The sequence below is a fragment of the Anas acuta genome, chromosome 15, assembly GCF_963932015.1.
Source record: "Anas acuta chromosome 15, bAnaAcu1.1, whole genome shotgun sequence".
NCBI classification, from domain to species: domain Eukaryota; kingdom Metazoa; phylum Chordata; class Aves; order Anseriformes; family Anatidae; genus Anas; species Anas acuta.
In genome coordinates, this window is record NC_088993.1 from 4,072,352 (window position 1) to 4,099,583 (window position 27,232).

Here is a 27,232-nt window from a genome sequence, read left to right on the forward strand (position 1 = left end):
TGTCAACTCATGATTTTTGAAACTTCTTTTTATGAAATCAAGAAGTCAGTAATGCTTTAGTGTAGATCTTGCAAACTGTGTTAAAAAATAAGTTATACCTTAGTATAACTTATGTTAGTTCTCTGTTGATTAAGGTAACATTAAAAACCTGTGGTAATTCTGCTATTATGTCAAGCCAAAAGTAGAGCATGGTGATTTTTGTGTGTGGCAATCTGCAATATTTTTAGAAAGAAGTACATGGAATACCAAAAATGTGGAACAGTTTCCAATCACCAAAAAACAACTTTGCTGCTTAAATACATGTTGCTTTGCAGAAACTGCTACAGCCAACTTGCATTTTGTTATCTGTGGAATATTTCACAGAATCACAGAATCACAGAATTTCTAGGTTGGAAGAGACCTCAAGATCATCGAGTCCAACCTCTAACCTAACACTAACAGTCCCCACTAAACCATATCCCTAAGCTCTACATCTAAACGTCTTTTGAAGACTTCCAGGGATGGTGACTCCACCACCTCCCTGGGCAGCCTGTTCCAATGTCTAACAACCCTTTCAGTGCTCAAAGATGGCAAACTAAGAAAGGCCTTCCTTCACCTCTCTTTTCTTACCATTCTCTGCATTTACTAGTCATCTTGGAAGGACAATTTGATATATAACTTACATTTCTGTGCTCATTTTAAAGCTAATCTCTGTTTTAACACTGCATGTGCTTCCTTGACCAACCTGCCCACACTCTGGGCATCAGTAGCTCTCCACAGAGCTGTGCATTGGTTTTGTCTGTTGGGCACGGTTGCAAAGATACAGGAACATCAAGTAGCTTTTTTGTTGTTGTTATTATTATTATTATTAAAGTTCCAAATTAATGCTCTGCATGGCTATGTACTTAATATATACTTACATAAATCTGTGTGTACATGTATGTATTGGTATATATTATATTATATACATTATATATATTATATATATATTTGACATATATTATATTAGCAACTCTTTCTTCAAATAACAAGAGCTCCAATGCACCTCACAAATTAAAACAAAACCTTTTTGACTACTTGGCTACTAATAAGTCATTTGACAGACTTTAAAAATAAAACGTAGAAATCTACATTACGGGTTAATAAAATATATAGTATGCTAAGCCAAAGTAACTGTTGAATCAGCTGCTTTTAAAATACATGCTCATTTGTTTGTCTAACTATTTAAATATGGGGTGAATGAATATGTGCTGTCTGATTTAGTTTCTGTGTCAGCTATGTAAAATTAAACATTTGCATAAAAAAAATCTTAAATAGAATTATAAGAATAAGTAAAACATAAGAAATTAAAAAATTACAAGTGTTCTTTTCATAATCTTTGAAGTTCTTGTCTTATCTTGGCTCGTAGCTCCACTTTGTACCTCTTTCCAATTTTTAAATATAATTAGGTTTTTATCTTTCCATTCAGTTGTTTGAAAAAAATTTAACTGGCAGCACTGTGAGCTAGTAAGACTGATTGTAAAATTTTGTAAACATATTCCACCAAATGTTCCTTGCTGGCTGTTCTGGAAGGGTGACAGTTCAGCAGGGAGGGGAGAAAAGAACAAATAGAATTTGAGGAATTGTGCAGAACTAGGCTTGATGCATTGATGGCTTCAGTGATGGTTTCTGCTGTGAAATTTTCTTAGCAGAAAAGAAAAAAAAAATCTTTTTAGATGGGAGGAGACAATTAAAGGGTGAATAAAAGTTTAAAGTTGAGGATTCTTTTAGATACAAGAACCACAGAACCATAGAATGATTTGGGCCGGAAGGGGCCTTATAGATCATCTACTTCCGACCCCATGCCACACCTCCCACTAGATCAGGTTACCCAAAGGCCCATCCAGCCTGAAGGGCTATATGCAGAAAAGCCTATGCAGGCATCTGAAACATAGGATTAGTACTGAGGAGGGGAACTTTCTCTTGAATACTCCTGGTATTTTGGGGGAAAAGAGAGCTATGTGCTTGGTGTCTGATGATAAGAGAGGAGATCGTGGCTTTGTCCTAAAATTGTGGAGGGCAGAGTGGAGTCAGGTGTTTTGAGAATGTTGTTAGAGTACTCGTGAGCTCAGCATTCAGTGGGCCTTTAAAAGGAAAGAAGAGAAAAACAAAACGAAATAAAACAAAACAAAGACAACAAGTTTAAAATATTTTGAAGAGCATGGAACAAAAAATGCTATGTACAAAAAAAAAAAAAGTCTCTTCCTATTGTATAAACTGGCATGCATCATTGTGTTCTTCTAGTAAATAAAATAAAATAATGCAAATACCAATATACCAATATACCAATGATCCTGATTAAAATACTTTGTCCATGAATTAATTTTGTAGTTCATATTCATTGTTTTTATCAGTGCATGTTGTTAATACTTAGTTTTGCCTTGAAAAAGTGCAAATATCTTCCATTCCTTCCTCTTTTTTCAGTCACTGTGTAAATAATAGGTAGAAACACTGAAAGTAAGTGGTTGAATACTGACGACAACATTTATTGAATGGACTGCAGAAAGAGGAGGGTGAAAGGAAGGATAAAGCTTGAGGAGATATGATGCGTGGCTTATTGTTGAGCAATAAAACAAAAGTAAGACCTTAATTCATACTTCAACCTAAAGTAAAAGCAACGAAAAAGGTTTTAGTGGGACTTCAAATACTTGCAGCAATGTCTTTCTTTATAGAAGTGGACACATATAGCTTCATAGCAAATGTTTCGTGTTATGAAACACCAAGGATGATAAAAGCTTATTTGTTCAGAAAAATTCAAGAAAGCATGCATTGTAGTGCTAATGTAAGAATTAATTCAAAGGGTTGGTGTATGTTTCTAAAATGCTTTTTTAATGTCTGATTTTAATATATATACATGTATATTTATATTTGTAAATGATGTTTAGTTTAATTTAGCGCAGGAAAAAAAATAAAAATAAAAGAATTTTACTAGGGCTGGAAATATGTGTTTAGCCTAATGCTATAAAGAGAAGTATTTGTCCTGAGCAGAATTTCATATTAGTTGAATATGCTCCTGTGCCACTAACATGGGATTCTGGAGTTTTACCAGTTGCATGTGGAAAGTACAATACATAAACAGTAAATGAACCAGTTAAAGTTACTCAAAATGTTTTCATTTTTATTTCTTTATCAAAGTTTCTTTTTCTATTCACATCATGTGATTTTTTTTTTGATCTGTTAATACAAGGAAGTTTATATTTTTATTCTAAAAGTATTTTTGTTTTGTTGGAGGTTTTCTTTTCTTTTTTCTTTTATAAAAAAAATAAGTAAAGGCTGTATAGTTTGACAAAAGTTTAAGTTACCCTAGTGTTGCATGGAACAATGTTTCTTATGATCACAACAGCATGATTAAGTAGGCATTGTTTTTAGAGTATATTGACATTCAGTGTTGAATTCTGTGCACATGTTTATTTATTTTGTTGAGATATCTGCATGTCGTTAAAATGTGGTTCATTTTCTTTTCTCATTAGTTCATTTTTTTCTCTGTGAAGACACTGTAATTTTTTTTTAATTTCATTTTCTTATTGTTAGATTTATTTTCCTCTGTAGAGACACGTAGAAAGGTATTTTTGGTATCATTCTTTGAATTTCTCAGAGGGTATTATGTAACTGATGACAGAAAAAAATTGTTCACATTTGTCGCTTATTTATTGCACATCTCAATACAATTATAATTTTTCTAATTTGCATGTTACAGAAATGAAGCAAGGACAAGAAAATATTAAATTAAAGAGAGAGAACATAAGCAAACAAGTGGTCATTGACTGAAATAATAATGTGCATGTTGTTTTCCCCCCTTCTCCCTCCTGCATGCAGGGATTTGGTTTCGTAACTTTCGAAAATAGTGCTGATGCGGACAGGGCGAGGGAGAAATTACACGGCACCGTGGTAGAGGGCCGTAAAATCGAGGTGCATGTTCAAAATATTTTCCTTTTCATCTTTTTTATAAATGTCTGCTTCACTCTCATTTGTTGTTTCAGATGCATCATTGGTGTCTTCTGTGTGCTCCCCTTTTCCCTTCCCGTTGTTTATATATATATTTATATATAAAGAGAGAGAATCTGGCCTTACTTGGGTTTTTTTATTATTATTTCTTTTGTAATTATTATTATAATTATCATTATTGCTGAAAGGTGGATGAAAATTGAACAAAATGAAAGCTTTAGCATTTTGAACTTACTATTTTGGATATTTTGTAAATCAATGGGTGCAGTAGATTCTAAAAAAACAAACAAACAAACAAACAAAAAAAACAGCCAATAACAACAAATAAATTGAGAACAACAACAACAAAACAAAGCTGTGACAGACAAAACAAAAACAACAAAAGAAGGTTTTTTTTTTCATTTTTTTTTTTAGTTGGTTTGGTTTTGGGTTTTTATCTTTTCTTTGTTCTTTCTTGTTTGGTTTGGTTTCTTTTTTTTTTTTTTTTTTTTCTTTTTGCTGCAGGGTTGATGTGGGATCCACAGTGGCTTTCAAAAAATCAGATTGGGAAAGAAGCATCCAAAAGATGTATAAGAAAGAGAAACAAAGACAGACTAGAGACCGACCAATTTTAAGATTTCATTTTTAATGAATCCATCAGCCTACTTTGGCTGGGTGGCCTGACCCTGTCATATCTATTAAAAAAAAACAACCAACAACAACACAAATGCTTTTTAGTACCACTGGATCCCCTTCAATACTGCCTCAATTGTATTTGTTAGAATAAAAAAAAAAATACCAATTGAAAATGCTGTCGTCTTTTGAGTAAGATGTTGCATATTTTGCCTTTTCATTTTCCCCCTTCGACGGTAGCGCTTAGGGCCCTCACCAAACTCTCAGTAACCATGGTAACTGTATACATACCCATGCTGGCGATGGTGCTGAATGGTAAGTGGAGAAGTCCATCTGCCGTTTCACGTATTTAGCGCTAATACCACGTGAATTTTTTTGACTTGTTGTATTAAGTTTTCTTGATGCTACATTTTTTTCTATATTGGTACGCCTGTAATTGAGTGTACGTTTTAAGCAAGCCTGGGAGGCACTGATTGGATTGAGGATATGACTTCGTGCACATCTTACTCAGATTGTTAACTCCATATTGTGTTAAATAATGCACCCTCTTTTTATCCTTTTGTTAGCTGTGATTTTAAAGCTTGAATGATTTTGTTAATTCTTGCAATGAAAAAGGCTCTTGTTCCAAGTGTTGAATGCTAGATGTTGCTTTTCCAATGGTACTTCTCTTCTAAAGGGTTATGTTGCACACTGCTAAAATTCGTTTGTCCTTTTTTTTTTTTTTTGGACATTTTCTTTGTTTCCTTGTACCTTGTCTCTTTCCCTTCTACTCCACTGCATGTTCTTTCATATAATCTTTCTTTCTGTTTTGAATATTTATTGTATCAGTGTTATCATGGAATACAAGCATGCTCTTAAGTCTTAAATTATGCAATACCTTTTAATTTGCTTTTAATGTCTTTTTATTAAAGTTTAAATGATATGACGTTGCTTTATTGAAATGATTTGTAAGTTAAAATGGTTATGAAAGTAAATGTAATTATAAATAGTATGATTTTGTTATGCACCTGTTGCCTTCTATAAATTAAATTGCTTTTTTTTTTTTTTTTTTTACATGACTAATGGCAGTAATAATGCATGCATTTAATAATATAACAGACCCTTCCTGTAACCCTTTCTAATCCAGTTTTCTATGTGCTTAGGTAAATAATGCAACAGCACGTGTAATGACAAATAAAAAGACCGTCAACCCTTACACGAATGGTAAGTGCATGAGATCTCAGTGTTTTTTTGTTTGTTTATGCATGTGAAATCTCATTCTTCTGGTGGATGGGTAGTCATCTACTCATGAATTGTCACAGTCTGCATCCCCTGCAACTTCTTGGGCTCAGCCTTTGTCCAATGAGCCAGTAAGGAAACATGTTACGGCTAGGTTTAATTTCCATCCCCATAGACTTCTGCTAATTCACAGGTATGGACATAGCATGCATCATTTTGTCTGATGAGAATCTGAGTGTTTAATGACAGTGGCTTTTTTATAAGAAAATATACCTGGTAGGGAGGCATTATTCTCTTCTAGCTTTGTGCAGTGCTGATGTTGTGATGAATGAACTAATCAGAGGATTCAGTTTTGCTTGGGTGACGGAGGCCAGCAAGAAGAATGTCTCTGTCAGGCATGAGGTACTTTTTGTTACTGAGGCACTCATCTAGGCAAAGATCCCTTCTGTACCTCCCTTCCACACTTTGTTAGGAGTAAAGGGCAGCTTGTAATCTTTTCCACGGAAAAAATCTAAATTGCAAGTTACTTTAAAAGGTTATTCTGATACTGACCTAACAGGTTGGTATAATTTAGTATATTAATGATAAAAATATAATCTATAGATATTTGAGGGAGTTGGAGACAACACATTTTAAAAATGTTTTCTCTGGCAGTGTTTTATCATGTGCTCCAGAAGTTATTTGCATTTGCTAGTTCAAAAAATGCTAACAAGTTCCTAACTCAATGTCAAACAATAATATATCAATTGAATTGAATTGCAATTACATTTTCCAGATTTACTAGAATGTGTAGCAGTAATTATTTACTTTCCAATTTAATTTAGCTTTTCCCATCCATTAGAAAACAGATGAAATCTGCACATACATATATAAAGATTTCCACAGTTAGCTTAGACTCTTTTCCATTTTGAAATATTTTCTATATTTGAGCACTCATTAGTGAGATTTTACTAAAAACTATGGCAAACAGTGGCTTTATTTTTTAGTTAGTTGTAATTTTTTCTTAACATGGTGAAAATAAAGTGATGGCTTTCACTTGACGTGATAATTGAGCAAGTTATAATGATCTGGAGAAGAAGGCTCTTGAAATTCCTCATGCTTTCTCAGAAACTGTTTTCTTCCTCATCTTGTTTGTAAATTTATTTGTAAATTTTGTTTGTAAATTGTCAAATGATCCAGATGGGAAAATCTCCTTCATTATTAATGCCTTTTAAAACATCTCAGTGAATCTAACAAAAGAGACATGAAGCTTGACTGGATCACATAACAAGATTTTGCTGCAATAGGGAGCTAAATTAACTATATGGTATGTACTAAGAACTTATTGTGATGATAAAAATATAAAAGTAGTTTTGTTATAAATGATGATGTATTCATATTTGTATTCATATTACATCAAGGCTAAAACACAGCTAATTATCAAATATCACATTACATATCAACACGTCCAATGCTGAAAGTAGAGATATGAGATTTTAGGAGTATGGTTTTGGGGAAGATTCTTGGGTCATGCATTGTATTTATTTATATCCAAAATTGAAACAATTAAAATTTGTTGTTAAGTGTTTCCCACTTGAAGTATTTTATGTCTGTCATTTTCCAACCTGTTCTATCTGGACTGGATCTCAGTAAAAGTATGAAACATCCTCCTGAGTGTAAAAAAATTAGCATTTGTTTGTGAATCCATATATCCAAGGTTTTGCGTGCAGGATGTTCTTTTGCCTTTTGACAGGGATCTACCAAGACAAACTCTGGTTGTAGTTCATAAACGTTGATTTATTTGTTTACTTATTCTAACTTTTTTTAATGTCTGGAGTCCCCTTAAGTAAAAACACAAGTGGAATCATGTTCTTATAGCACAGTCACTGCAATCAACACAGAATGAAGTGTAACGTGTTTCACTTAGCTTAATTGGTGTTTCTATGACTAGTTACCCTGTCTTTTGAGATTCTAGTTCTTTATCTTTTTGTCAGGAATTAACCAGTGCTACAGCTGATTATTAAATATTATTCTTGTCTAAAGTAAAGGTTCTGTCTTTTCAATAAAACATAAAGATTATTATTACTATTATTATTTTAATTCTTCTATGAGCCTGTTAGCATTTGAACGATACTTCTGAGACAGGCAGCTAGAAAATTTTTGTTTATACATATCTACCTCTTTTGAACCACTTCTTCATTAACATGTGGCTTGATTTTTCAAAGTGTATGTGGGGACTGACATGTTATTGGCAAGTATGGAACACATATCCAGGCAGACAAATGCTGTGCTAGATAAAAACATATGAGGCCCTAATGCTTATTGTAATTTAAAAATAAGGTAACACAATAAGATACACTCTGTTCTGTCTTTCTTTCCTGGATACTGCTGATTGCTTGATAACAGGGCTCACATTGTAAATATGATTGCAAAACTCAGCAGATTTTTTGTTCTTTTTGATATAAGCAGGTTAATTCAGATAAGTGGCTTGCTCTTATGTACTAGTTGTTTTTGAAATAAATAAGCTTGCCAGTGACTTTGGACAACTCCTGAAATGAGCAGTTGATAAACTGAGTTTATTCTCAGACAAAATGATTTTGATGGCTGTCTTCATGTGCTCTGAAGATAGAACTGCTTTTTCATTGTGAATTAATTCAGTGTCAAGAGTTCTACTTGCTGGCAAAAATACTTCTGAGACATTTTTAATGTTCTAGCCTATCCTGTAGAATTGAGAATTATGTACAAGTACATTGAGAGAACCTCAGCATGAATGAGGAGTGTGAAACAGAGATCAGTAAAGGAATATTTCAAAGGTTATACTTGCAGAATCTTGAATTTGAGCCTTCAGTTGATCTAAACTTAGATTCAAAATTGGAGCTAGTGACTATTACCACAGTTATATTCCCTCTCTTTCCCTTCCCTCCTTATTTTGTTTGCAAACACAAAGAAAGCATTCGGTATCATAGGACTTCTTTCCCACAAATGCATTCCTCAGGCAACACATGCTTGTCTCCCCTGTGAAACGAAAATAATTCTTTCTACGTTGCTGTGTCCCACTTTCTATCAAAGCTTTTTCTGCTGTACAACACGTAATTATTTCCTCTCCTTTAGCAGGTTTAATGTGTATTTTTTTTTAGATGACTATATAAGGTGGGTTTTTTGGGGGCACGAAGATGTATTATTTGTTTTTGTGGTTGTTTTTTTTTGAACTTTTATAGTTTCAACTTGAGGGGGAAATTGTGACAGTAAGAGAAATGCACAAAATAACAATCACTGCAGAGAATTAGCTTCCTCCAGCTGCAGTTGCTCTCTTGATTGATTAACCCACACAGTTATGGGCCAGCACATTTGTAGCTGACAAGATAAAGTTAAGTTTAATTGCTGTTATTTTCACAATGAATGTATTTCCTGTACAAGCTTCAAAAAGTTAGATGATACAGCCATCAGTGTGAGAGAGGTAAGGAACTGAAATATGAACATGACTTTCAGCTGTGAAGAGTAACCCGTTTCTTCCAGGATCTTATTCTTTCTCTCAGGAAAATTGTGGCACTGCGAGTATATCTAAAAAGCTGAGAGGTATCTGTCAGCTTGTTTGACAGCAAAAGTCTGCACGTGTAATTCGGTGCAATCATTCATTTCAGGCAGCATCAGTGAGCGATCTTTGAGGACGCAATGAATTTGAAATACTAAATATTCACTAATCTATTTTAAAAATATATATATTGAAAGCCTCACTGTTTGGATGATTTTCTATCAGACAAAATTTGGCTAAGAGTATTTGTTTTACCATGACATTCCTATATACAATCCTGTAGTACTTGAAATTGAGGGGTGAAGTAAAAATCCTGTGATACTTTCAGAAGGAATGCCATTTTCCAGCTTCTGCAGTTGTCTTTTACGTGCATATAGCAAACACAGTTACTCCTGTGGAGCAAACTGCATATGGTGCTGTGCCTTACTCTGAGATTATTAATGAGCTGTGTTTCAAGAACACCTCCATGTATCATGTTTCATGTTTTTCAAGAACAGTTACTTACTCATAATCAGGTAGCATGTATCTGTGGTGGTTTTCTTCAGCTGGACAGCCAAGCTCCACCACAACCACTCTCACTCCCCAACTTCAAAGAAAAAGTGGGAGAAAATGGTATGAAAAGATCTCAAGTCTTGAGATATTGACAGATCACTCAACAATTATCATTGGAGGCCAAACTGACTCAGCATAGGGAGATTATTTTTTTTTTTTTTTACCTATTACTAAAAAGCTAAAATCGTGAGTAATTAATAAACAAAACAAAACAAAAAATAAAAACACATTCCTCCATCCACCCTCTTCTACTTCCTCCCCCTGAGCAGCACAGGGGAACAGAGAATGGGGGCTGCGGTCAGACACTTTGTCTCCACTGCTCCTTCTTGGTCACTCTCTTCCCCTGCTCCATGCAGGGTCCTTCCCACGGGATGCCATCCTTCCCGAACAGATTCTGCGGGGGCTGCCCACAGGCAGCAGCTCTTCAACAACTGCTCCCGCATGAGTCAGTACCATGAAGTCCATCCGTCAGGAGCAAACTGCTCCAACATGGGTCCCCTACAGGTGGCAGCTCCTCCCAGACCCCCTGCTCCTGCATGGGCTGCAGCTCCAGCCCAGGGCCTGCACCTGCAGGGGCTCTCCATGGGCCACAGCCTCCTCTAGGCCACATCCACCTGCTCCACCAGGGCTCCTCCACGGGCTGCAGCATGGAGATCTGCTCCATGTGGGACCCATGGGTGCAGGGGGACAGCCTGCTCCACCAGGGGCCTGTCTACAGGCCACCCGGGAACTGCTGCTGCATGCCTGGAGCACTGCCTGCCCTACTGCTGCACTGCCCGGGTGTCTGGAAGGCTGGTTCTCTTGCCTTTCCTCACCCGTCTCCCCCACCTGCTGTAGCACAGCATTTGTTTGCTTGCTTGCTTGTTTTTCCCCTTTCTTCGGTCTGCTCTCCCAGAGGCCCAATCACTGTTGCTCATGGCCTGGTTGTGGCAAGCAACGTATCCTTTTGGAGCCGGCCCTCACCTAACAGTGGGGAAGCTGCTGGACTCTTCTCACAGAGGCCACTCCTACAGCCGCTGCTACTAAAACCTTTCCATGTAAACCCAGTACAGTATCAGATAGAGATGACAGTATTTTTAAGGCTAGGAGTAGCTTTCTTTTGTGTTACTATCGAGATTTTGTGTTAGATTTTTTTCAGTCTTTATTGGCCAAGGTAGAAACAAGCCTCAATACTGTTTGCATTTAAATTCTCCCAATCTTGGCCATTCTTGATTTTGAAAAGCTTTGCTTCAATGCCTTGATTGTATTTTGTTTTGAATCTATTTGAAGTACTATAATTCTATTTGAAGTACTATAGTTCTTGAATTTAGCTTGCATTTTTATTTATTCCCATTTACAAACAATGCTTCCCACTATTCTGGTAAAATGTGCTTTTGAAAACCCCTAATTTTTCATTCTTAGCAGTTTATATAGTTGTTTAAACACTAAGAAAAAGCTTGTACTTATCTGAAGTACTTTTGTACTTCAGACAGTCTGAAGCACAAATGTGATGTGGAAAAAAAAAGTGGCCCTGGAATTTGACTGGGATTACAGGGGGTGCACAAATATCTTTCCTGTCACAAATACCTTTCCTGTTCAGTGTCTACACTTTTTTTTTTTTTCCTTCAGAGTTCAGAGTTGAATAAAAATGCTCAGATGATTTTATTGTTGTGTAATTTACACTAACACATGCTTATCGGAAGTAAATATCCAGTAAATGAACTGTTTTGGCCTCACTGGCTTGTAAGCAGAGACTTAAAGCAATGAAAGAGAATAGATCTACTCTAGAGTACTACATGATACCTGAACTAATTCTGATTTAATTCCAGAAATGTGGGTAGTAAGTTCTTTTTAACTGCATTGCAGCCAGGCTGATTCACCTAATAATTTGCTCCAGTGCTACTTGCAGTACAGTCATGACCAGAGAATTTATTTCCTTGCTTACTTCCATACTTCAGAATCAGAATGTTCTGATAATAAAGATCAGTAAAGACACCTGTAAAATTTCCATGAAGATGACCTTTTGTAGAGCCATTCTATGTGTATATCTCCGTTCAAAAATTGAAGAAAAAACATCATGTTATTATTATCATTAACTGTAATATTAACTCGTTTATGTTTTTATGTTTGCTGCAGGCTGGAAATTAAATCCAGTTGTTGGTGCAGTTTATAGTCCAGAATTCTATGCAGGTAAGGATTAAACTATAGTTGTCTATGCTGCGTTTTATTTTAATGTGTTTTTGTTGTTGTTGTTGTTTGTTTTTTGTGATTTTTTTTTTCAACATGTAGAAGTACAAATCATATATTTGGTGTGAAGTTTGGTTTCTTTGTTTAATTCATGTTTAATTCACGTTAATTCATGTTCTGCCAGTCATTTACAGATTTATGATGAAGGTTTTAACAGTTACCTGGGAATCCCAAAGTTTATGTAGAAGATAAATGAATATATTTTATTGGAAAATAGATAGTAAAACATGGAGTATACTGCAATATCACGGTATTACATTCGATTTTATATTTTATTTTATTCTATTTTTAGTTGCTTTGCTCCTAGAATTATTTAAACATATTGACCAATAAAAAAAATCTATCTGTAAGTTTATATTTTATATATACATGTACATATATACACACAAATGTATAGAGTAACTGCATTCATAATTTTTCTTGAACATTTTTCTTTAAATTTTATATTTAGTTACTCAGACTTTAAAAATTTTGTATTTGTAACCTGCATTATCTCTAGATCATTGAGATGGTTCTGATTGTGGGTACAATTTGGAGTTGATGAAACTTTTTCCTTTTTCCATTGCTAGCAACAGTTTCTAAGTATGCTATAGCAGCATCACTGAAAGCGTTTGCACTCCAAAACTGAGCTGATTTTAGAAGAACTTGAACCCAGTCTATAAACATAATCACTAGCAAGTCCAAAAAAGCCATATACAATAGAGTTAATAATTTAAATCTAAGGAAGAAATAATAACTGTAACTCCAAATGTTTCTAATAGGTAACAAAGTTGTCCACCTTTCTTATTATATCCTTCCATGAGTTTATATAAACTTTCATGAGTTTCCTGGGAATCTCTGGGAAATTATCAGATTTATTTGGATCTTTTTTTTTTTAGTTGTTTCTATGTGTGTGTGTGTATACTGGATAAAAATATTTATGTTTTAAAAAACAAAAATATCCACCGTCGGATATTTAGGTAATGAAAAATAAATAATTAATTGTTAAATATGTTCTTTACAACAAGTTGAAACAAGGGAAGTTTTAAACATGTTAGGGAAACATTTTTCAGTAGTGGTGGTTAAACGTGGAAAGAGGTTGCCTACAGATGCTAGGGAATCTCCATTCTTGGAGATATTCAAGTCTTCACTGGACAAGGCTGAAAATGTTTGGTTAGTTGAAGAGAGAAAAATTGTTTTATAGGACTACTGTTACAAACTGATAATTAATTTAATGAAGCTGCCTGTAATATGCCTCCAGTGTCATTTACTAAAGAGATAAAAATGATCCAAATTGTGTATTTAAAGTGGCATCAGGATAGTAAAAATACTGGTATTCAAGGAATTGTGATATTTAGTGTAGGCAGAATTTATTACCTTTCTTGATGTATGTCTACACTGAAAACAGGAATTTAACATTGATCTCGTTTGAGTAGGTAGTGAACCAAACCTGAACCTGCATAAATTAGAAAGTCAGAGTTATTAGTCATTTTATATAAATGACTTTTTGTTAATGACAAATGTAATAATATTCCCACAGTACAGTAATCAATTTTCTAATACGCATGCAGAATTAACAATCTGACTTATAATTGTCTCATGAAGTAGGGCATGAAGAGTTCACATAGTTTGTAAATTAAAATCAATATTTTCAATCTCTCCTGAAGGTAATTTTCTTAATTTACTGGATTTTTCCTAACATTTATTTTTAATTTTAATTATAAAATGGCAGGTTATTGATTTTTTTTTTTTTGTATAACCTCCTAAAGTCCCAAATGCATTTTTATTGCCAACACAAGGGAGGTGTTTGCCCTTCTTAATGAGAATCTTTAATTACCATTAGAAAAGTATTAATTCAATTTTATGAATTATGGTATGTACTCCACCACACCTATGCAGAAAATTCTATCGAGATACTTAATATATTTCAGATTTTTTTTTTTCTGTTTACATATTCAGGCATTTTTTTATATGCACCTCAAATGTATATTTTCAGAATTGACTAAAAATTTATTTCGTATCACAGGCGTTTAAACCTTCTTTTAAGCAATTGCTTTTTTTTTAAAAAAAAAAAAAAAAGCTCTGTCGCTGTGCAAATCTCTTAAAGTCATTATAAAATGAGATAGTAAAAGACCAATGCACTTCTTGTATGCCATAATAGAATGCTGTGGCATATCTCTACTTCTGTGTCCACCCACCTTACCTGGAGAAAAAGCAATTGCTCTTTTGAAGATTATAAAATTAGAAATGTGATTTTAAGACAAAGTTCTAGTTATTTGTTTTAATTATTGTCTCTAGCACTGTCATTTTGAAGTGACGCCAACTATTTCATAGTCAGTGCAAGAAATTCCTTTAGCTCTAATAAATGATGAAAAATTTGGCCGTTTCTGAAGTAAAGATGATACATTTGCAGAGAAGCCATTGATTTAAAGTACTTTTAATCTTCAGGAATAAGTAAACAAAACAAAACAAAAACAACGACAAAACAAACACCAGAAGGTTATACAAAGCTGTCAGGATGGCACTGATGAATGGCAAATTCAACCGTTTCTCAATTGCCGGTGAAGACACACGCCGCAAGACTTACCCATATTGTACATCATATCTGCCAACTCATTTCTGTGATTAAATATTCCATCAGTGCGAGCTATAAGGCAGTAAAGCTTAACAAGATTCATAAGATGCACCACTTGAATACACATAACTCACTTCCTTGGATAGAGAGCACCCCACATGCAATAGAAAATTAGAATTGAGTTAAATTACTCCATAAGACAAGATCAATAGAGAAAGGAAGAGATCCCCTAATGCAATGCAAATCTAAGATATAGTTATGTCCTGACAACATGAAGCAGGCAATTAAAGTCAAATAGGGAGGAACGCAATGTAAATCAACTCTAAAACCTTGAAGATAATGGTAAACAGTAGGACCAATGACATGATTGTTATAGCTCTGCTTTTTTTCTGAGTGTACACTTCTGCAAAAAAAAAAAAAACCTTTATTGAGGCATGACAGATAAAAATGGAGACTATAAGATAAATGGAAGATACACAACAAGCACAATGTAACTATTACTTGGGTAATGGGAAAAAAAAAAAAAAAGTTTGTTTATAAAAATACTATTGAGTTTTCTTCCTGAGTAGCCCTTCTAAGACTTTTTCTGTCTTCAAAATGGCCATGTTATAGTAAAGCAGAACACCCCAAGAATACGGACATTCACATCGTGCATTAATGGGGATTGACAGTGGCATGTTCTTAAAGTGCCATTTGAAAGCTGATGTTAAAACTCAGTGGCCTTAATACTCCTTAATAGCTGCTGACTGCAAGTGTGCAAGTGGGTAGATCACTGGCACACCTCCAGCCCTTCCCCAGGTCTGCTGGAGTATCCTAAAATGGCATTTCATAGAAAACAAAAGGACAGTGATTTGTCTCATTTCAACATTTTGCAGAATTCCACTTTGCAATATAAACATGATAGATTTTTTTTTTTTAATTTGCTGTACCTCCAAATATTCTTCTATATTTTCCTTAAATAGTAAAAGGATACTACATAAGGTGTTTTTCATCCTTATGAGAAATAGATGTTTAATGAAGTTATCATTTCATTTCAGCGTATCTTTTTTTAACTGTTTTATCAAGTTTTCAGGCAGGTTCTAATGAGTATATTTGTAAGAAGTAGTGTGTTATTCATCTCACAAGGTCTTCATATAAACTGGGGCATTTTTTTTTTTTTTTTTTTTTGTGTATCCATCCAATTTTAAATCCATCCCATAGTGAAACATAATTTTGCTATGTTAAGCGTAAGTCCACTCTCACACAGATGTTTGTTCATCTGTGATTGACAGAAGACAGATATGCAGATTGGTTTCATTAATATGAGTATTATGGTACTTTTGGAGTATGTTGTTACATTCTTTATTTCTGGTGTGGCATGATAACATGAATTTTACCTGTTTATTTGTTCTCGTATTGTGTATATTTTATGCTTAATAGCTAGACGTTATTTCAGCCTTGGGCAGTATGAAAATGAAGTGGCTATTGCTGCTTATGTTTTTTGTTGTTGTTGTTTTGTTTGTTTGTTGTTGTTTCATATGATGAATTATTGAGCAATTATTAAGCACTCTCCTTAGTAGAATGTAGAATATCATTACATTTATATTACTACAACAGATCCTTTAGTGCAGGTAACTTGAGACATAGTAAGGCCATTAGAAAAGTCTTTTTTCTTGCATGAGGCAGAAATATATTTTAGGGATCAGAGCTAGTGAATAGGCTTCTTTTTGACAGTTCCAGTATGTGAAGTTGGGGCAAAATATGTTACGGGAATGACCTGGCAATCTAGTGAATGTTCTTTTGGAGTACAGTGTCCACAGTGTCCACAGGAAAAATAAATAAATATATATATATATATATAAACTACAGTCATAACTAACAAACAATCTGCTATTTCAAAACTTTTGTTTGGCAGTGGAGAAAGAAATGACTTAAGATTAATGGGAAAAGAACCACTATAGGTCATAGTGCACAGCTTACAGAGATCCCATCCTCCTTTTACTTAAGCAGCTAATTACATACAGTTTTTTTGTGAATAGTCAAGAAGTGCTAGATGTTCTTCAACAGCTAGTCATCCTACATAGATAAATATAAGATACTATAATGATACTTTATCTGTTGACAGCTTCACAGAATGGCTGAGGTTAGAAGGGTCATGTGGTCGAACCCTCCTGTTCAAGGCAAGTCACTTAAAGCAGGCTGCTCAGTACCATGCCCAGACAGCTTTTCAGTATCCCCAGGACTCACAAACCTCTCATCCTAGTCATCCTCATAGTAAAAAGAGTGTTTCCTGGCATTCAGATGCAACCCTGGTGTTTCAGCCTGTGCTCGTTGCCACTCGTATTGTCATTGGGTACCACTGAAATGAGCTTTGCTCTGTCTTCTTTACAGTCTCCTTTCAGATATTTGTGCATATTGATAAGATTCACCTGAGCCTTCTCTTCTCCAGGCTGAACAGTCACAGCTCTCTCTGCCTTTCCTCATCGGAGAGATGCCCTTAATCTCAGCAGTTCATGCCATTGTTTCAGTATTCATCTTGTGTTAGTTCAGCTCTTTCTTCGTAGTTACTTTTCTTCCATTAGCTCAATTTGAGTAGTTGTATTCACTTTGTAAATAGTCTGAACCCAGTGAGGGCTAGGGTAGACATCCAGTTTCATTAATAGTTAGTATATATTGTTCCCAGGTGGCTAGAAAAAAAATCTCCATCAGTTAAAATGTAAGAAAGGAGAAGAGCTTGTGCTTTTGACTATTTATGTATAATACACAGAATCACAGAATTTCTAGGTTGGAAGAGACCTCAAGATCATCGAGTCCAACCTCTGACCTAACACTAACAGTCACAGAATCACAGAATTTCTAGGATGGAAGAGACCTCAAGATCATCGAGTCCAACCTCTGACCTAACACTAACAGTCCCCACTAAACCGTATCCCTAAGCTCTACATCTAAACGTCTTTTAAAGACTTCCAGGGATGGTGACTCCACCACCTCCCTGGGCAGCCTGTTCCAGTGTCTAACAGCCCTTTCGGTAAAGAAGTTCTTCCTAAGATCCAACCTAAAACTCCCCTAGTGCAACTTTAGCCCATTCCCCCTCGTCCTATCACCAGGCATGTGGGAGAACAGACCAACCCCCACCTCGCTACAGCCTCCTTTGAGGTACCTGTAGAGAGCAATAAGGTCACCTCTGAGCCTCCTTTTCTCCAGGCTGAACAAGCCCAGCTCCCTCAGCTGCTCCTCATAGGACTTGTTCTCCAGGCCCCTCAACAGCTTCGTCGCCCTTCTCTGGACTCTTTCGAGCACCTCGATGTCCTTCTTGTAGCGAAGGGCCCAGAACTGAAGACAGTACTCGAGGTGCGGCCTCACCAGAGCCGAGTACAGGGGAACAATCACTTCCCTAGCCCTGCTGGCCACACTGTTTCTTATGCAAGAGAGGATGCTGTTGGCCTTCTTGGCCACCTGAGCACACTGCAGGCTCATATTCAGCTGACTATTCACCATCACTCCCAGGTCCTTCTCTGCCTGGCAGCTTTCCAACCACTCATTTCCCAGCCTGTAGCTCTGCTTGGGGTTATTGCGCCCCAGGTGCAGGACCCGGCACTTGGCCTTGTTGAACTTCATGCAGTTGACCTCAGCCCATCGGTGCAGCCTATCCAGATCCTCCTGCAGAGCCTTCCTAGCTTCAAGCAGATCGACACACGCACCTAACTTGGTGTCATCTGCAAACTTACTGAGGGTGCACTCAATGCCCTCGTCCAGATCATCGATGAAGATCAATGGACCGGCCCCAGCACCGAGCCCTGGGGAACGCCACTAGTGACTGGCCTCCAACTGGACTTGACTCCATTTACCACAACTCTTTGGGCCCGGCTATCCAGCCAGTTTCTAACCCAATGAAGCATACGCCAGTCCAAGCCAAGAGCAGCCAGTTTCTTGAGGAGAATGCTGTGGGAGACGGTGTCAAAAGCCTTGCTGAAGTCAAGGTAGACCACATCCACAGCCTTTCCCTCATCCACCCAGCGCATCACTTTGTCATAGAAGGAGATCAGGTTCGTCAAGCAGGACCTGCCTTTCATAAACCCATGCTGACTGGGCCTGATCACCTGCTTGACCTGCAAGTGCCGCATGATGACTCTCAAGATAATGTTATCCATGTGCTTCCCTGGCACTGAGGTCAAACTGACAGGCCTGTAGTTTCCCAGGTCAGTCCTCCGGCCCTTCTTGTAGATGGGTGTCACGTTTGCTAGCCGCCAGTCAAGTGGGATCTCCCCCAATAGCCAGGACTGTTGATAGGCCAGAACTGAATACAGTCAAAGCAAAGAGAGTTTTGAATGCCTGGGACTTCTTAGCATGCTGTCAACTTGGAAGCTAGCAGTATCCTTCAAGAAGCAGATTTTGTAACAAATTTCCTTTTACACGTTTGTTTTAACTTTTGAAATATGATGCTATTTTTAATTAAGAAATAAAGAAATACCATAGTAGAATATATATAAACATGCACTTAAATAAGAACCCAGGGGAAGAGGGGATTTTTGTATATTTGCTAATGCTTATTCTCTTTGTCAGTGTCTTAACGCATCCATTTCTGGAGTGTAAAAGCACCTGGGATTCATTTAATCTTTCTAGTGTTTCTCTTTGAATTTAAATGACTGTTATATAACGCCCTAGAAATACTTTTTATTGAAAGTATTTGGAATTTGTGAAGCTGAATCATATGATTGCCCGGCAATTCTATACCCTAGGGTAAAAGTTCACTGTACCATATCTGTAAAGCAGGTGAAACTTGGCTGTTTATCAATATATATATTAATTCACTTTATAATTAATTATATATGCTTAGATTTGAACTTAGCCAATGAGTAAATGGCAGATTTTGGCAGATTTTTTCAAATAAACATATTGTCAAAATTATTAGCTAAACAGTTTAAGTAATTTTCTAAATACAGTAAAATGACATAATTATTATTTAATATCCCATCCATTAATTATATAGAGATGTTCCTGTTCAAAGCATAACACAAATCTGTAACTGTTGTTTTAAAAAACATAATGTTAAAGTACAATCATATAAATGATATAATCGTAGTTAGTTTAACACCAGTGGTGACACTTAATGCATTTCTGAAATTTCTATGGAGCTGTTAGAAGCCGTTATATATACTGGTTTATGAAAAATTAATAAAGTCACTAGAAAATGGAATTCAGCAGCATCTGTACTAGCTTTTTACGCATAAAAAAAATCTTTGAGAATTAATTATGCCTTATGCTGCAGTATAATGAGATTTTCATTAAAATGTCTACCATTACAGAAACTAAACAAGGATTATGCAAAGAATAATGCCAATGACTGTTATTTTTTGAAAGATTAACTAAATTAATTCGTTAAAAATTTAAATCTGAAACAACATAATTGACATAGATTTAACATTGAATTGAAGTCTAAATTTTAAAAAGAAAATCACTGATACTGTCAGTATTACCCTTTTAAAAATGTTCCTTCAATGTGGATGCATATTTAAAAATCCAGTATACGGGAGGTCGGCTTTGATATTGTTCTTATGTGATCTCTAATGGAAATTGCATACACTTGATTATTTCATGGTAAATTGTGAGTTGTAGATAGAGCTTTATAACAGCAGATAATGTTTAAGGAGTTTCAGCTTCTTCAGTATAAAGGTTGTGTAAGTTTGACCACAGTGTGGTATAGAGGTATCATTTGATACTGTATGACGATGAACTTGTGCACGAATAGGATCTGAAAAACATGAACTGCATGTTTGCTGAAAGTTGGAATTCTTTCAAAATGGGAAAGGAGGTGTTTGGGGAGAGGGGTGGGTTTGGATTTCTTCGATTGTTGGTAAAGTCCTGTTGAGATGCAGTCTTGAGTTTTCTGCAAATCAGTCTGACTTACTACTGAGATACTCCGTTTCAGCTGGTCTTATTTGGTTATGTGATTACACAGCAAAACCACACTGACCCTATCTTTCTACTTGGAGTCAATGGAATTGGAGTTGGTTGGTCTAAATTACTGCTGCATCACCACTATAGTGAAGTATTAGCAGCTGTATTTGATTCTCCAGTGACAATCCAGATCCCTGATGCTGAAGATTTTTCTAGAAATCATATCAGTAGTTACAGTATGTAGATGTAGAATACTTGAAGAAGACAAAGCAGTGCCGGAAGTCAATAGAGCTGGCATGGGTGCAAAACACAGAGCTGAGCCAGGGAGGAAGAGTAAAGAATTGTCACATTAGTTATTCTGGGATGGAGAAAACCTGCAGAAATTAATACATAGAAGAATAGTAAAGAATTCCAGAAATGAATGAATGGTGTACATGGCATAACATCACTTCCTCCTGTATGTCTTGAATGTTTTTATTTTATTTTGTTTTGTTTTGTTTTTAATCAAGTAAGATACTGTTCTTCTGTAAGATTCACAGAAACTGCTTTGGGCTTAAGAAGTCCCTGAGCTGCAGATAGTTGGTAACTAGGAGGACCCTGCCCCCCTAGTGATTTTTTTTCCTAATGTTTTGAGAAGAAAATAATGCTTGGACTTTTCTTAAGTGTCATTCTTGTCATTCTGGTGGTTAGCAAAAATGCATTCTGTGGCTTTCTGATTAGACCAAAAATATTAAAGAAATATGCTGGCATCCTAAAACTATCTAATTATAAACATTATACTGATACTTTCTTTTTTAAAACGTTTTCCTGGCCTCCTCCTGTTAATATTGTTGTTTGGAGCATTAGCATGATTTTGAGGTAAATATGAGAATTATGCCTGCTTGACACATTTTGGGTTCAAGTTTGCAAAGCAGGTGTGGTACAGGTGAAATAGATTCAGATTGCAAGAAACTGCATTGGAAGCTCCGTGTGCTTGCTGTCATGTGTCCCGTGAAGGGGATATAAACATTTGAACCAGACTGGCTTTTGGACTGCTTTGAACCATGTATGATGGGGTTATCTGCTTCAGGGGACAAAGCTAAAACTATCCCTAAGTAAATCCTCCAGACTGTGTGATGTAGGTTTAGGGATTGGATATAAACCAGTTGTTTATTATGACTGCTGCTACTGTCTCACTAGTTACTTGAAAATGCAGAGTTAGCCTTTGTGTGCTTTGTCTGAACCTGAAGTCTAAGCTTCAGTATACTTGGTGGTTGTCTTATGAAATAAAACTTGAGACTGTGATTCAAATACCAGATAGGGCTATGTGGGAGAAGCACTGCCTTAAATATCTCTCAGAGGAAAATTTAAGACAACCTACAAGGTAATCACTAAAACACTTTGTTCAGGACTGAGTGCAATATTTGTAATGTTAGATAAGGTTGCAAATTAATGAGAATCAGAGGAATAAATGAATCTGATTAGACGAGTAACAAAGAAGGATCCAAGAATTAGGGTTGGTAGTCAGACAGACAAACTATTCTCAAGTGTAAAGTAATAAAGCAATATATGAAATGTAAAGATAATATAGTTAAGTAGATTGGAAAACTCAGATGTGTTTTAAACCTTGATTGCATTTGCAAATTAATGCTAAAGCAGTTTAAGATTTGTTGGATTGTATTCCAAACATACAGCTAATGTCTTCTGTTTCCTCTTCTACATTTTCTTCTCATTTTGGGGCACTGGATTATAGAATCCCCAATACATTAACATTGGAATTGAATTTCATAATACTTACTGAGAAGAAGTTTAAAACTACTGAGATCTCATTTGTTTATTTATCTTTGGAGGTAGCTTAGACAAAGCTGTGTTTTAGAATGGGACACAATATCTGCTCTGTCAAATTTTCTTTGTGAAAATTGTTTGGGGAATATCTCCCACCATAGAACTGATTCTAGTGAAAGTGAAAGTTTTGGAAAGTTTGGAAACATTGCATTGCTTTTTGTAATGTTTCTTTTATGCTCATGAAGTTGTGGAATCTGAATTGGCTAGAGAAGAACTAAACTAACAAAAACCAAGATTATACATGATGATTCAGTTTTTGCTTTTATACTCTCAGATAGAGCTGGTCATTCAGAGTAGATTTTTATTTCTAAGTTAAAACCAGCACCCATTGGAACTAAGAAATTAGTAGTATGCATCTCTGCATCTAATTGCATTAAATTTGCATTTCTGTTTTATTGATTTACTGAAATAGGTAATTTACACAGAAAATAGCATCTTGACACAAGATGAAAGGGTATGGAAACTGTAGTGTTTGTATTTGAGCAGAAGAACTCCAGTTTCATTTATTTGTGATTCTATTTATACTGCAGCCCTTATTCATCAGGCAGATGTACGAATGTGGCCCATTTTAGTTATCAGCTGAATATAAGTGCGTTTTATATTCCCAATCATTCTGTTTCAAAATTGATATACCAGCTCAGTTTATATTTATACTGTAGAATATCTTGGGGGATTTTTTTGTTTGTTTTTGTTTGTTTGTTTGTTTGTTTTTCTCGAAGTTGCAAGTGAGCCAAGATCAAGTTAAATGAACCAAGAGTAACTATCATTTACATATATGTTAGTCTGCTAGGAGGAACTAGAAAGATTAGGAACACTGATTCAATTTTCAAAGGTCATGAACAACTTCAGTGGGACACATTTCTCTGTATATGATCATAGTGAATACCAGTTAATGTCAGTTACATATATATGTGTATATGAATGTGTATTCAGGTACATATAAATGCAGTAAACATTGCAGGAAAGTTACACTTATGGGCAGTACTGACAGCGCTACCACTATTTTTTACATGATTACACAGCTTATTTCCAGTTTTAGATTTTTTTTTGGTGACAGTATATAAGTATTTACAGGTGGATGTCAATTATAAGAATTATCTAACAAGCATAGGGAAACTCTCCAGCCTTCCTAGGTATTTTGGTATAAGCAGCAGCTGACTTTGTGTGACATGGTATTTTCTTTTTGGTTACAATACAAGGAATGTGTATGGTTGATTAACTTTTTTATTATTTTTTTTAATTTTTATTTTTTTTACTATATTTGGGGAGAGCAGTTTATTGCAATTGCTTTATATTGTGAGCAGAAAAATTACAAAAATTGTTTGCACAAAATACAGCTCATCTATGGTAAGACTGTCATGAAATTAAAATAGAAACAAGTCAGTGTTTGTTTTTAAGTTGGCATTACTTTGCCACAGACCAAGAGAACCATGGCAGAGCCTAAAGTTACCACTAAAAACAGTTATTGTCACATACTTCATTTGGAAAGTTTGGAAACACTGCATTACCTTTTTGTAATGTCTTTTTCATGTTCACAAAATTTGGGAATCTGCATGAATAATGTATTCCTCTCAAGGCAATCCTGGTGAATTTTAGTGCCTTGGTAGTTCATGTATCTTTCAGCTTTTCACTGATGAAGTAGGTCAAGCTTTAAAGCAACTCATGATGTTGTCAGGGCTGGAAAAGGATCTTGACATGGGAGCAGAGCTGAAAAGAATTTGCACAGGAATCTGCACTTCTATTGTGCCGTGCACAGTGACTTTCCCAGTCCAAGTCACTGCAGTACATACTGGTAAGCAATCTGACCAGTTGTGTATGGTATGGCAGATCCTGGAGAGAGAGGTCCTGAAGCACCTTGCTAGATTGAGTATGAGTTACAGAAGGAAGAGAGAATGGACCTCACACAAAACTTTTACCAGAGCTGCAAACTTGGTTGCTCATCTGCTTTTCCCTTAGATGATATAGAAACCTTCTAAACCCAATGCATGACTTAATATACCAGACAATGCACATATGTAACAGGAGAAAGAGGCCTATTTCCCCAAAGCAAAGAGTAATTGGAAGGATAGCTTACAAATGATGATTGCAACATGCATTGCTGTTTTCTGAGTCACTGCCAAGTTTTATTGAGTGTTTTGGTGACACTCTAAGAGATGGTAATAAATAATAATTAAAAACAAACAAACAAACCCATGCACTATGCTCAGAAAAGTTATGGAAGGAAAGTTAAACAGATTTTTTGAGGAGGAGATCCCATAACATGTCTTTGAAAACCCCTACCCCCTCCCCCTCCCGCCTTTTTTCCCCTGTTTTTAATAACCTGTATGAGGAACCTATATAAGGTTATATATGGATCAAGGACTTATTGCATAAATATAAGAGAATGTACAGATTCTCATTTTTCTGCGTGAAACTTATCAGAAGGCAAGTATGCATAGGTTATTCAGTAACTGAATGTATTTCAGGTTAGCTTTCAGAAGGCAATATAGATACTGATCTGGACTTACAGAACTCACCTTTGAACATTAACTGCTTTACGTTCTACTCCCTGCCATTCAGTTTTCTTGTATAAGAGAAAATCCATAGATAACTTTGAGGAAATTAAAGATCATTTTTATTTATATTTTTGACATACCGGAAGAAAGGGTTAAAGGAGGTGTGTATTTTTGGATTCTATTAGTTTATTCCTCGTTAATAATAGATGGAGGTATTTAATGTAATCAATACAGCCATGGTTGTGTTTAAACCAAAAGAGGAATATTCAGTTCACAGAAAGGTCCCAAGTGGCAATCAAGAAGCACTTTTTTTTGTTAACATACTTAAAAGCATACTAAGTTTGACTACTGATAATGAAGGGCTAAGCTAACACTTACCAAATAGTATGCATCAAAGTTGGAGGTTCTCCGTGGATTCCCCAGTCAGATGGACAATATTATTATTATATACAATACAGTATTAATGTACAACAGTGGCCTTTTAATTAGGTGTTTCTCATATATTTCTGAGCACATTTGAAATGACACATCATAAAACAGTATTTCAGACCACAACAGAAGTAATACTAATTCTGTCTGGAAAGGTGATTATTATATTACATTCTTGAGATGCAAATCAAGAGCTGACATGGATTGTTTATGAGGATTGTTGGTACACTAGCAAACTTCCTGACATGTTCATGAGAAATTCAGCCTCATAGTTTTCTTAATATGTTGTATATGGAACATAAGTTGAGAGGATAGGAACAGTAGACATAGTTGTGCCAGGGAAAGTTTAGGTTGGCTATTAGGAAAAACTTCTTTACCAAAAGGGTTATTAGGCATTGGAATGGGCTGCCCAGGGAAGTGGTGGAGTCACCAACCCTGGAGGTCTTTAAAAGATGTTTAGATGTAGCACTTAGTGATACGGTTTAATGGAGGACTTGTTAGTGTTAGGTCAGAGGTTGGACTAGGTGATCTTGGAGATCTCCTCCAACCTAGATGATTCTGTGAAGCATGTTTACATTCCTGACACCTATGTTCCTCCAGTAATCAAGCAACTCATTCATTTAGCAATGCCCTCAGCAACCAAAGGAGATTGGTAAAAATTGCTGCTAATAGGTCATATACAAATTCTGAACCATTTATATATACAAACCAACAAGAGTATAATTCTTGTTGTAACAGGTACAAAGAACGGTGATAAAAATTAAAGAGAACTAACAGAAAGAAAATTGGTCTATATACCATACAGCTGTATTGGAAGAAAGGGGAAAATAAAATAACAATTGCTGATGCAAATATTCTTCTTAGCTTTTATTTACTTTCCTTATTTTATTTTATTTTATTTTATTTTATTTTATTTTATTTTATTTTATTTTATTTTATTTTATTTTATTTTATTTTATTTTATTTTATTTTATTTTATTTTATTTTATTTTATTTTATTTTATTTTATTTTATTTATTTCATTTCATTTTACCTGTAAGTAATACTGTAGAATGTATGACCTGGTACTTGGTTGCTAAAAGCAGTAACAACCTCCTATAGGTAACATAGTAGAATAAATATAATAAAGAAGAGCTTCTTTACCTGGCAAGCTGAGTGCAGAATGGATTAGAGTGATTTAATCTCCACAAAATCTCCTTGTATATAGTAACCTCCTTTGTTTCTATATCCACCTGTGCACTAATACCCAATGGGGACCAGTCCTGGATATTGGCTTTATTCTGTCACCAAAAATGCTTATGTGCTTACACTAAGGTTGTTATAATTTATTGCCCTGGAGTGTAATGAAGTGCAACCTCCATTCTCTTCACTTTTGTAAATCCCCAAAGATCTTGGACAATAAATAAAAGTACTGTAAACAGGAAACTTTTTGCATGGGAGCAAAGGTTCTGAAGACAACTATGCTGGCAGGTGCTTCATTGTAAACTGGGGTTCTTAATAATGGTATATAATGGTATATCAACTTTGTACAGTTCTGTTAGTGAAGGTTTCTGAAAGTTCTATCTACTTTCTGTGACAAAAGACAGCTAGTCCCAAGGCTCTACCACTATTAATTTTGCTTCAGCAGCATAATTTTAAATAATGGTTTGAATTTTTTCTTCTGAAAATCTTGTTTCAATTTATACTTCCTCAAAGGATGCCAAAGAGACTCAACTAGTTGTGCAAATTCTTTTAAGCTTATTCCAGATCTTTATTTTAAAGCTCTCTGTAGTTCTGGCTACCCAATGGTTCCAGTTAGTTATTTTTGACAGGATAGAAAATCATTTATAATTTACTAGAAAGTCCTTCCATTGTTAATGTAGCCACCTCTAAGTATTTAAGAAATACAATGAACTTTTTCATATTTTTTGTATGAACCAGTGAGTAACTTGTGGGTCATCACTAATACATTGGCATTTATGGTTATGCTTT

At 35.4% G+C, this 27,232-nt stretch overlaps 1 protein-coding gene across 50 annotated transcripts in view; it reads left to right on the forward strand.

The window, feature by feature from the left end:
• Nucleotides 1-27,232, forward strand: part of RBFOX1 (RNA binding fox-1 homolog 1) — an 881,332-nt gene that overhangs the window by 776,172 nt on the left and 77,928 nt on the right. For 47 of the 50 annotated variants that reach the window (XM_068698951.1, XM_068698955.1, XM_068698956.1 and 44 more), the window contains 3 exons: nucleotides 3,835-3,927; nucleotides 5,718-5,778; nucleotides 11,972-12,025. In XM_068698951.1, the coding sequence (XP_068555052.1) occupies nucleotides 3,835-3,927; nucleotides 5,718-5,778; nucleotides 11,972-12,025 (208 nt within the window). The remainder of the gene's footprint in view (nucleotides 1-3,834; nucleotides 3,928-5,717; nucleotides 5,779-11,971; nucleotides 12,026-27,232) is intronic. The other 3 variants (XM_068698996.1, XM_068698986.1, XM_068698975.1) reach the window with 1 other exon arrangement.